This window comes from Aulostomus chinensis, chromosome 10, assembly GCF_037954235.1.
Source record: "Aulostomus chinensis isolate RoL2024-O1b breed Wild chromosome 10, RoL_Achi_v1.0, whole genome shotgun sequence".
Lineage (NCBI taxonomy): Eukaryota > Metazoa > Chordata > Actinopteri > Syngnathiformes > Aulostomidae > Aulostomus > Aulostomus chinensis.
The window spans coordinates 15,249,623-15,261,945 of NC_141329.1; the positions used below are offsets into that span (position 1 = coordinate 15,249,623).

Consider the following 12,323-nt stretch of genomic DNA (forward strand, 5'->3'; position numbering starts at 1 on the left):
AAAACTGAGAGAATTCATATTTGGAAGTACCCCACCTTCATCAAGTTTTGCCATATTTTACATGGAAAATCCTTTTTTTTAAAAAAATAGCTAAACTAATGAGTTAATTGTAAATGGTACATTTCCTTTTAAATGTAGCGGGATAAAAGTGCAAAGTCCCCTACAAGGTAAGTTCTGAAGTAAACCATGGATATTTGAGTAAAAATACTATGTTACCTTTCACCATCGGGAGCAAAAGCGCCATTCAGCTTCAAGCTGAACTACTGTTTTCTGTGCAACGTAACGCTGGGGGCGGGGTCTACGGGTTGAACGAGGCTCCTGGTTTCAGAGATTAAGCCTTCACTGATCGTGGATCAGTCTGGCTGCTGATAGCGAGCAATGAGAGTCAGCCTAACCCTAGTTAATGAGCCCGCACATTGTCATGCGAACCATTTTAACATCAGATAAGTGACTGACCTTCCTTCAGATATATCACTTACCGTCCACCGCAGCACCAGGTAAGCGTGCTATTTACTTGTTTTTGGAATTGTCACGTCGAGGGTTAAGATAAATAACGCGAGGAATGGGTTGTAAGCCTGCGTTATTTCATGTAATAATGAATAATGGACTTCAATGTATTTAAAGATATACAGTTTATACACATTTACAGTCTTTTATTGTACTCAGTGAAAGTGATGTATCATTCTCATTACTTCTAAGTGTAATTCGCCACTTGCATATTTATTTCAGACGTGCATATTTTTATAACAACCATTTAAAATTAATAATAGAAGAATAAAATAGCATCAAACCAAAGTATAAGACCACTTGTTCTTGTGTCGTACATGCAATTTGTTCTAGTTCTAAATTATATGGTATGTCAAAATAAAACACACCCTCTGACACTAAGAACTAAGACAAGGTTTCCAAAGGAAATCCAAGAAGTTGAGTTTGTTCTGGTTTCTACACTTAACTGCACATCTCTGGTTAAGCTTTTATTTGTACAATTAAATCAATAAAATTTCTGTGGTCGATCTGAATTTGGTTTTGATAGTCCTAATACTCATTCTGAAAGCCATCCATCCATCGTCTTGCGCTTATTCCTACATTAAGGGTCGTGGGGGGGGCTGGAGCCTATCCCAGCGTCAACGGGCGAGAGGCGGGTACACCCTGGACAGGTCACCAGTCCATCGCAGGGCCAACATAGAGAGACAAACTACCATTCACACTCGCATTCATACCTACAGTCAATTTAGAGTATTCAACTAGCCTAGTCTTTGGATGGTGGGAAGAAGCCAGGATACCAGGAGAGAACCCACGCAGGTACGGGGAGAACATGCAAACTCCACACAGAAAGAACCTGGGCCCCGAACCCGGTACCTTCTTGCTGTGAGGCAACAGTGCTAACCACTGCACCACCGTGCAGCCCGATCTGAAAGCCAAATTTTCAAATATATGTTTCTGATTTTTTTTTAAATTTTCATTCTGTGCGACATTTTACCTTTTAATTTAATATTTGTAACCAACCTCTAAAAAATGCACATATATTTGTACCATACACTGAAGTTGCCAAGCACAGCCTGCCAGTGTCAACATTCTATGTACTGGTAGTTTTAGATCATCTTAACTGTCCTCCAGGTGTCCATATGGAGTGGCAGGCAGTACAGCAGGCCAGGGAGGTCTTCCTGAGTGGTAGAACTCGTGCTCTGGAGTTCAGACTGCAACAGCTTCAGGCCTTGCAGAGGATGATAACTGAAAGGGAGACTGATATCTGTATTGCACTCAAACAGGACATCAACAGGGTGAGTGGATGCACCAGATTCTCCTGCCTGTCACATTTCATGTCTGCATATAATACCTATATTATTGTAGGTAATATGTGCTTGCAGCTTAATGTGTACTCTTTTACCCTGTCTAAAATGTGCTGAGTGTTTTACAGAGCCAGTATGACACACCGCTCTTGGAGTTAATTGGCATAGAGAATGAGATCAAGCTGGCTCTAGAGAAACTGACGGAGTGGGCAGCTCCTCGGCCAGTGGAGAAGAATCTCCTCACTATGTCAGATGAGGTTTATATCCAGAAACAGCCCCTGGGACTAGTGCTCATCATTGGAACTTGGAACTATCCGTGGGCTGTTACCCTCCAACCCCTTGTGGGAGCCATTGCTGCAGGTACAAAGGTTTTTCTGCCCCCTGTCCTGAAAAACAACAGTTTTCAAGAAGAATAAAACTTTAGTTTGTTGTATTTTTAGATTAATTTAATTAAGACTAAATCCATGATGATGAGAAAGAGAAGCCAATTATCATCAGTATTTAAAGGGGACCTATTATGCTTTCCCAGCTTTTCAGACTTATAGGTATTATTAAAATGTCAGATACTTGTTCTGGAGGACGTGGAAGTATCATCATAAGGTAGGCATTTATTAAAGCAATTCCCGGGGGGCAGTTTCAGGCAGTTCTGCACTGCTGAAAATGTTCAAATTTGGAGAGTTTTTTCAAAAGTCTCATTTTGTGATGTCACAACTTCAGGGGAAGCTCACCTGGCTCAGGTGTCAGTGCCCAGTGGTGTTTGTGGCCACCCTGCTCTGCCACGGAAGTATATGTTGCAGACTGCAGAGCTACAGTGTTGTCATCAAAATGGCTAACAGAAAGTGTCTTTCGGGTGCAAACACTTCTTATCTTTGCATGGATTTCCCAAAGAAGATGAATTAAGGTAGCAATGGGAAGAATTTTTTGTTTTTTGGGGAGCAAGTAACTCTTTCACCTTCGCTGCTCGTGTGCTCTCTGCTTTTCACGAACAGCAGTTTCCTAAATAAACCTCAGTTTGACACTGGATTTGTGAAAAAGCTAAGCTCCTGAAGGCAACTGCTTTCCCGTCTTAACATGGTCATGAGCAGGACACTGAACCACAGGTTGTAAGTAACATTCTGTCAGTGTCTTGTCTGTTTTCAGTGCTGAACGAGGGTGAAAGAATTGCTCTCAGTATAAATACAAGACGCATAGTTGTTTCGATGAAGTCAACATTTTCAAAATGCTAAAATTTTAAACAAGGCGGTTATGGGTTAGACAACTTCCTCACATGTGAGAGGAGGCATGTTACTATGCAGCTAGGGGAGCAGGCCCATGGTTTGTTTGAATAATGCATAATTCAAAACAAAACACCCATTTTGAACCAAAGACTGGGTACCATTAAAAAATAAGTTTTGTGGTGCTTCAGCAGCTAACGGCTGACAATTGGCCAAGAACGCTTATCATCTTGTATTGACTACTTTTTGATAATAATTTATCCTTGGTGGGGAATCTAATCTCATGTCCGTCAACTCAATCATTTGCATCTTACACTAGAGTGTAGCAGAAGTTACGACCTACTTAAGACCTATTTTTTTACTTTTTTCTGCTTTTGTTTGTTGTTTGTTTTTGATGTTAATCACTTGTTTTCAAAAAGACAGAGAGCACTGAGAAAAATTGAGAGCAAGTAAACATTGACAGCCCTCCCATCTGTGCATTCTTTTACTCCTACTGCTTTGCGCTCCATCATGCACTGACCTCATCCCATTCACAGGCGACCTTGTTGTCTCCCTTCAGGCAATGGAGCTGTGATAAAGCCTTCAGAGCTTAGTGAGCATTCATCTCTCCTCCTCCGGGCACTTCTGCCTCGCTATCTGGACAAGGTAGGAACAGCAGTTGCCAAAATTGTTGGAATCATTTTTTACTTTTTACCTTGAAGACATTTGCAAAAAGAGGTGAGGCCCACTGAAAGTAGTCACTCAAATCACTTGTGAAGTGTGACTGGAGACTCTTGTTTTCATGTTTCATGAATTCATGAATACATGAATACATCCGTTTGCAGCAGAATTCTGATCCTGAATCCTGAATAAAGCTGCCTCATAATCTCAACACTTTTGATTTAAAGGCTTATTGAAGGAATGAACCATTTGGATGAATTTTGTAAACTGAATCACTTCATGAAAGGATTCCTTTGTTTTCAGTTAAACTATGCTCTCCCTTGCAATTAAGTGATGCAGCAAACAACACACCCTGTAAACAAATTACTTTAATCATTCACTCAATCATTCCCTGGTCAAGTCTATCCCTGTGTTCCCATTGAACTAATGACTAATGTGTAGTAGTCTGCTCAGAGAAAGAATTTAAATATGTGTGAGAAAGTATGGTAGAACAGAAAGACAGGCATAGAAATGGATGACAGATCATTAATTGCGCTGTGATTGGTTGGAAGCCTTTTGCTATGATTGGATGAGAAGCTCAAGGAAAGTCTGGTTTATGTTGCAATCACTATGGGCAGATATGAAATGGGAGCACTGAAGCTGTTTGAATTTTAAAGAACATTTTAACATAACAGTGGCTTTGCAGCTAAAAGAATTTGAACAGCATGATTGTAGAGTTTGCTTTTCAATACAAGGTTTTGTCTGTTAAAACATTTTAACAGACAGCATTCTATCAATTAATCATTTGCTGATTAACGGTCTGATGCCAATGAGCTTAAGCATAAGCCAAAACCTGTCTGTAGAAGTGTGAGACATCTTCTCAATAGAGAAAAGTCTTCACTGGTTTTCTTTGCTCTTCTTTCAAATAGGAGATACTCTGTAGTTGAATTTAACTTAGTTTCACTTAGTTCAGGACAAGACACATTGATCAACATTCTGTAAATGTGCCAGTGCTCTCAAACTGACAAATTTTGGCCTTGTGTAACATTAAAATATGTACCCTTTTTGTCTTTGTATTTCATTGATGAATAGGAATATTCATGATTGAAATTGTCATGCTGTTTATTTCAAGGATCTGTACCCAGTCGTATTGGGGGGGGTGTCCAAGACCCAGGAGTTGCTGAAGCAGAGATTTGATCACATCTTCTATACTGGGAGTAGCTCAGTGGGCAAACTGGTGATGGAAGCTGCAGCTCACCAACTCACTCCAGTGACCTTGGAGTTGGGAGGGAAGAGCCCATGCTACATCGACAAGAATTGTGACATCAGAGTCGCCTGCCGGTAACAATCCACTGAATAAATGCAGCCTCTCACCAGTAATAATGGTTGTACTGTGTGATCTTTTAGTTGCAGGTCCCAGGTATGCAGTCTGACTGACAGTTCTTTTGACTAAAAGAAGAAATGAGTTGACAGTTCAACATTAGGCTATTGATGCAGTGAAAACTCCTAGCACTAATCCTCACTAATCCTTCTATTTCTATTTTGCCCTAATAAATAACCACATGAAAATGTATCATTCATACATATATATATATATATATATATATATATATATATACATATATGTGTGTGTGTGTGTGTGTGTGTGTGTGTGTGTGTGTGTGTATGTGTGTATTTGAACCAACCAGAACTTGACTCTAGCTGCATATAGTCATGTCAATTTTATTTATATAGGGCCAAATCACAACAAAAGTTATCTCATGACACTTTACAAGTAGAGCAGGTCTAGTACCACACTCCTTCAATGAATTTGAAGGACCCCACCACCATTTGTCATAAGTAATAAAATAAATTAAAATGTGAATTTAATGTTACAATCCCATCATAATATTAATATTGCACATCATAGAAATGGTTACAGTTATTGTGTATGGTGTTTCAGTGAGTGGATGGCCTTGAGAAAGGAACTATTCATTAGTCTGGGGGTTTGTCATTTGATTCAACTGTATCATCTGCCAGATGGCAGAGGGTCAATTAGGTAGTTGCCAGGGTGAGAAGAGCCTCTGACAATGTTCAAATTAACCCTGAAAGTCACCTTTGCCATTCTGAATTATATATTTGAATAACTTTAGTGACAAACAATTAATATATGGAAATGTGTCTGAAAATAAGTTAGAGAATGATGATTCCCACTGTATTGACTCGATGATTGGAGAGCCTACCCAGTGTCTAGGACTAGGTGTTGGTAAATGGCAAATGTTGAAGTTAAATTGGTTGTCAACCTTTAGTATCTGGCTCTTTATTGACCAAACAACACTTCCAGCATGAAAATAATAATCATGAACAACTGATAGGATTCTAGTTTTGGATGGATTCATTAATTTCATTTTATAAGTCTTTGAAAATGGGTGTGTAACATGCAAAGCTACAATTTTGTCAATTTATCTAAATGTCAAAATTGAATCACTGAAACATTCATACTGCACATTGCTGAGGGTGAAAGACTATTTGTGCTTCCATTCCTGGTTTGTGTGCAGTCGAGTCACTTGGGGAAAGTTTGTCAACTGTGGTCAAACATGCATCGCTCCAGACTACATTCTGTGTGAACCCTGCATCCAAGGTCGTGTGGTGGAATGCATCAGACAAACTATACTGGTAATGTACCATCATCATTAAAACTAATCTGGCTCTATTTAAGGGATGTATGATGTCAGGCAGTTGGTGGATGGTGTGATGTGAGTGCAGTGTTCAACGTCATTTTTGTGAAGAGCTGGAGTCATTAGACACCTAATTATTCATGGGTGTGTTTCAAACGTTAAATCACTCAAACCAATCAGAGTGCCTTTCCTTTAAAGCCCAGGGATGTATGTGACAGTACTTGGTGTTTTGCTATTCAGTGATGTACACATTTCAACTGGGAAGAAGCAATTGCTTCTCATCTGAAGAAACAATGTCCTCGTGCACCAGCTGAAAGCGAATGTGCGGGTCTTAGGTTACAGAAGGGCACAGCAGGCATACACCAAAGCCATCCAAGGTGAAGCAGGCCCAAAGGAGGTAGCAGCCAGGGTTTTGACGTAATCAGGCCATAGAACTGGACTGCAATGCCTCACATTTGCTTGTCTCATTGATGCACCCTTTACATAGCCCTTCATACATAACATCGTTGAGCAAAGACCAGCCCCTTCTTGGTTTATGTCAGAAAGGTTTTTTGGTGTTCTCAAAAAGCAATGTGCCCTGATTAAAAAAATGGCATTAGTTAAAATGTCATTTGTGCCTAAGATAAGATAAGATCAACCTTTAATCGTCCCACAGTGGGGAAATTTACATCGTTACAACAGCAAGAACAAGGAGAATTTAACATAAATAGTATGTGAAGATAAATATGAGGTATGTGCAAATGTACAAAAATAAGTAATATATAAAAATAATACACAAAAGTTAAAGAGGAAGAAGTATGTACAGCAGTGAAATGAAACTACATGAAACTAGCAATGACACTTACTCACAACTTACTCTAATGCCTCTTTCAAAGCCAAGTTTTGATTTTTATGACAATAATTTGATTTACCGTAGGAGTTTTATGGGGCTGATCCCAAATCTTCACCAGATTACGGTCGCATCATCAACCAGCATCACTTCAACAGGGTCATGGATTTGATGGAGGGTTATGCCCCTGTGGTGGGAGGCCAGAGTGATGCCTCGCAGTGCTATATTGGTAAGAAGCATTGTTCAAATTATACAAAAATAAAAGTATGCCTGGCTCAAGAAAAGTGTTCAGTAAAAGTTGATTTTGTACACACAGCCCCAACAGTACTGAAGGACGTGCCCCCTCACTCCAGGCTGATGCAGGAAGAGATCTTTGGTCCTCTCCTGCCCATAATGACTGTGAGTGACATGGATGATGCCATCCACTTCATTAACGAGAGAGAGAAACCACTGGCCCTCTACATCTTCTGCTCTGACAAAAAGGTGGGACAGCTGAATTATAATATGTAAACATGTATTCATTTTTAGAGAAATGCTATGACAGGCATCTATGATCATAATTATACCTATTCATTCCAAATGAACATTTGTGTAGGTAATACATGCGCTGCTCGTAATTATTGTGTACAGCAGTGTGGTATATGTCCAAACGATGTTGACATACTCCACCAATGTTCCATCCATCCATCAATTGTCTTCCGCTTATTCCCAGCGGCCTACGTGCGAGAGGCAGGGTACACCCTGGACAGGTCTCTAGTCCATCGCAGGGCCAACACATAGAGACAAACAACCATTCACACTCACATTCATACCTACGGTCAATTTAGAGTATCCAATTAGCCTACTCCCCAATTGCATGTCTTTGGACGGTGGGTGGAAGCTGGAGTACCTGGAGAAAGCCCACGCAGGCATGGGAAGAACATGCAAAATCCACACAGAAAGATCCTGTGCCCGAGCCCATGCCGGGATTCGTAACCAGAACCTTCTTGCTGTGAGACGACAGTGCTAACCACTGCACCACGGTGCTGCCCTCCACCAGTGTCATTTTCTGCATTGTTTTACTTTTGTTGGAGCCCAAAAGAAGTCTAAATAACCATTTATGTTGCACTGTATTTGTAATATATCTAGAAAGTAGAAAATTGTATCATTTGCCTATTTGTAGTGAGTGACAAAAGTATTATTGGTTATAACCAAGTAATGAAATAGTTTTTCAGCATTTTAGAATGGTAGATTTCATTTCATGTTTACTTTATAGCTGTCAAGTGTTTTCCCTCTTTCTTTTACTTTGAAAGTTGTCCAAGTCAATACATGTAAAAAGAAAAATTTTAAATACAAACACCTTAAGAAAATGTAACCCAAGTACCACAGTTACATAATGCAAACTCAAATAATTTTTAACTACTAGAAATTAGTCATGAAATAAGCAGACATTACTTAATTTTAACCCATTAGAAATTAAAGTAGAAAATAAGTAGAAACTACCAACATTTAAAGCACCGAAAATAACAAATACATTTTAAAGCACTGCTCAATCATGATTTTTACCCTTCCAATCTTCAGCAGTTTTTACACTTAAATGTACATGAACCATAATATCAAAATACATTTTAGCTTAAACACTTCTTAAAATTTTTAAATATACTCTTAACTCAAATGATTTCAAATATGTCACATTACTTTTCCCATGCATCACACTTAAACCTGAATTTAATCACATTACAATACCAATGAAGCCTATGGGGATACATGAATGAACAAAAGCTCACTGGCTCCTTTGTCTTCTCGGCTCAAGCCCAGTTTCTAGCAGCTTGTCTCAACTACTGCTTGCTCCCATTGTCCTTCATGTGAGTGTGAGTGTTCTCCAATCTCCCTGGCTGCGTCCGAATTGCCAAGTAGGTCGGATCGTAGGTCGCAGAGTAGGTTGTAGGCTGTCCGAAACCACAACTGGTGCGAGTAGCGACCTACTTCGCATCCCAAAATTCCAGTCTAAACACACCCACATTGTAGGTCGGTTCAGGTGCATCCTACGGAGCAACCTATGGCCCTCAATGCACCGCGGACTTCTTCTTTGTCCCCTAAAAACTTGTGGACACGCAAGCCAAGTTTGTGTTGTGTCTCCAGGGCCTTAAGAACTTCCCCATGTCCTACATCTTCACTTAAAACTCCTCTGTATTTCCTGAGTGTTGTTTCTCGTCCTGTTCTTTCCTCATGAGTTAGATTTCCTGAGCTATGTACCTTTACCAATGCCTAAGCTACAACTTCAGCCTTATCTTTACTGTTAGTAATAAATCTTTGTTCCTCAATCATTACTGGATACTCAAAATCCCTCCCATTGCCTCTCATCTTCTTAATCATGCCCCATACTCTTTGAATTGGAGTTGTTCTTTCAATTGACTCACAAAACTTTTTCCAGTATTCCCTTTTCGCACTCTTGACTAGTCATCTCAACACAGCTTGACATTGTTTGTATTTAATTAAATTTCCAAAATTTAAGGTCCACTTTGAGGTTTTGAAACACCCCCATTAATGGCTCAGACCTCCAAGGGACCATTCTTCCTCTATTACCAGGAGTTGACTTAGAAATAGTTACCTCATCAGCACTAATTATGCTATTAGTTACTGCATGGCATACGAGATCAACACTGGCACCATCCCTAATACCCACCAGCCTGCTCTCAGTGATCTCTGAAAAGGCCCCCCTTTTTCCCTGCTGTTACACCGGCCTGCTCTCCCTTCCCATGAACCAGTATGCCATCCAGTCCTCCCATCAAGCTGGCTCACTTTCTCTGCACCCCCCCCCCCCCCCCGCCTACCAGAAGTCCACATTTTGTATTATAAACTGTTTTTGTGTCTGTAACAACATCTATTGCATGTCAGTTCCTCCTGGGTGAGGGATCCCTCCTCTGTTGCTCACCCTGAGGTTTCTCAGACTTTTCCCTGTTAAAAGGGTTTTCTATGGAGTTTTTCCTCAGTCGATGTGAGGGTCTAAGGGCAGAGGATGTTGTTATGATGCCAAGTTAAGCCCTTTGAGACAAACTGTTCGTGAGAATGGGCTATACAAATAAAATTTGCCTTGCCTTGCCTAAAATTCTTCTCTCATTCCTTCTCTTACTAGCTCAATCTCCAACTGAACCACAAGAGGGTAATGATCACTACCCAAAGTACTCTCATTTAGCACTTCCCAACTGCACCTTCTAGCCAACACTTGAGATACAATTGTGAGATCTATGGCAGACCCTCTACCTTTTGCAATATCAATTCTTGTATAAGAACCATCGTTCAGACAAACAAATTCTTTATCATCTAAAAACTCTTTGACTACACTGCCATTTTTATCATTTCTATCCCCCCATATAGTGAGCTGTAAAAATAAAAAATGTAAATTAAAATCCCTCACCCAAACGCTCCCAAAGTTCCTCTAAATGTCCTGACTCAATCTGTTTACATGGATTATAAAAATTAACAGCACTTACACACCCTTTTTTAGTCCATACCTCAACACATATATTCAAGTTTGTCTCCTCTCTTTAGCTCTCTTTATTGTAATCAGTCAATCTTTATTTATATAGCGCCAAATCACAACAAAGGCCATCTCAAGGCACTTTACACAAAGAACCTTACTCTTTAACTCAGATGAAAGAGACCCAACATTCCCACATGAACAAGCACTCAGCAACGGTGGCGAGGAAAAAAGTCCCTTTTAACAGGAATAAACCTCAGGTGGAACAAGGCTCAGAGTGGCCAGCTATCCGCCTTAACAGGAGGCGATCAACCCAGCATCTACAGCCCCAGCGTCTACAGCCCCAGGTGACCTGCGGGGCAAGAGAGCACAGACAATTCCGGGGAAGAAGTCTAGACTAATGGATGCAATGATACATGCGAATGTTGTAGATAAAGATGGATAGAAACAGAGAGGAGGAGAAAGCTCAGTGCAAAATGGGAGTCCCCTTATTGTCTGTAGCAGTATAAACTAGGAGCTGGTCCAGGATAAGCCCTATCTATAAGCTACATCAAAAAGGAAGGTTTTAAGCCTACTCTTAAATGTAGAATAGATATCTCCCTCTGGGAGGAAACTGGGAGATGAACACAGGAGTAGAGCCTGACAACTGAAGGCTCTGCCTCCCATTCTACTTTAAGAGACACTAGGAACTACAAGTAGACCTGCATGCGTGTGAGCGTAGTGCTCTGGTCGGCTCATAATATGAGCTCTTTAAGATATGATGAAGCCTGACCATTAAGGGCTTTAAAAGTGAGGAGAAGGATTTTAAACTGATTTTAAATGGATTTTACTGGACACCATTGCAGCGAAGCTAAGATGGGGGTGATATGGTCTCTCTTCCTAGTTCCTGTCAATGTATGTACACATTGGCGTCGCCACCATTATAAGTTGGGGGGTCCAGACCCACTCACTTTTAGGGTCCAATAATATTGGACCCACCCACTTTTACCATAATTTGGGGAAATTTTCTGGTCAAAATTCAATACATCAATGTATGTACTAGATTATTGACATGCTTGATCTTTGAGAACCGATTATCAGCCTGTACCATTTATTTCGTTATATAATTTCATCTGGACAATCCCCCCCCACCCAAGCTCCACTTGGTTTGCTCTGTGCGTGCGCCTGCGAGAGATTGAGCAAGGCTTCATTGCTGAAGTGCAGCAACAGTGTATCACCGCAGTGGACCAGAGCAGAGACGATCAGTGGACAGGTGTGCGAGCGCTGTAAAGCCAAAATATTTTCTATGCGATCATCCCCCACCCATAAAGGTAACGTTAAGGACTGTACATATGCATCTTTTGAGCCCGAGCGACCCCAACCAGGGGGACAGAGTGAGGTGCTGCACTACAGACGATCTTTCAACCCGCTAGTAGGCTCCAATCCTGACATGTAGCATACCAAAATGATGGAGAGAAACTCAGCTAAAAGCACATACTAAGCACTGCCAACCAAACGAAACACAGCTCACAACCCAAGGATGTCGGCATGTAACAAAAACGGCGTTTCTGCTTCTGCACATTTCACTACCTCATGCTACCCGATGCTAACCAAACAAATGACATATCATATGAAAACAGAGACTCTGCTGACTCCAGAGATGTCTCCTCCTTAGTTAGAGAGGGAGAGAGATGGAGGAGACAGGGAGAGCGAGAGGGAGAGGGAGGGAGAGACGGGGAGAGGGAGAGAGACAGA

General features: G+C 40.8%; 1 protein-coding gene across 2 annotated transcripts in view; it reads left to right on the forward strand.

Annotated features, from left to right (window-relative positions):
• The first annotated feature begins 356 nt into the window (after positions 1-356).
• The window catches only part of LOC147254506 (aldehyde dehydrogenase, dimeric NADP-preferring-like), a 29,630-nt gene continuing 17,663 nt past the window's right edge, over positions 357-12,323 (forward strand). Inside the window, exons 1-8 of one of the 2 annotated variants that reach the window (XM_086216148.1) lie at positions 357-497; positions 1,618-1,781; positions 1,919-2,150; positions 3,564-3,649; positions 4,776-4,984; positions 6,181-6,298; positions 7,217-7,358; positions 7,446-7,612. In XM_086216148.1, the coding sequence (XP_086072274.1) occupies positions 1,626-1,781; positions 1,919-2,150; positions 3,564-3,649; positions 4,776-4,984; positions 6,181-6,298; positions 7,217-7,358; positions 7,446-7,612 (1,110 nt within the window). In that variant the 5' untranslated portion in view covers positions 357-497; positions 1,618-1,625. Of the gene's footprint in view, positions 498-1,183; positions 1,303-1,617; positions 1,782-1,918; positions 2,151-3,563; positions 3,650-4,775; positions 4,985-6,180; positions 6,299-7,216; positions 7,359-7,445; positions 7,613-12,323 lie in introns of those variants that run through there. The other variant, XM_086216149.1, reaches the window with a different exon arrangement.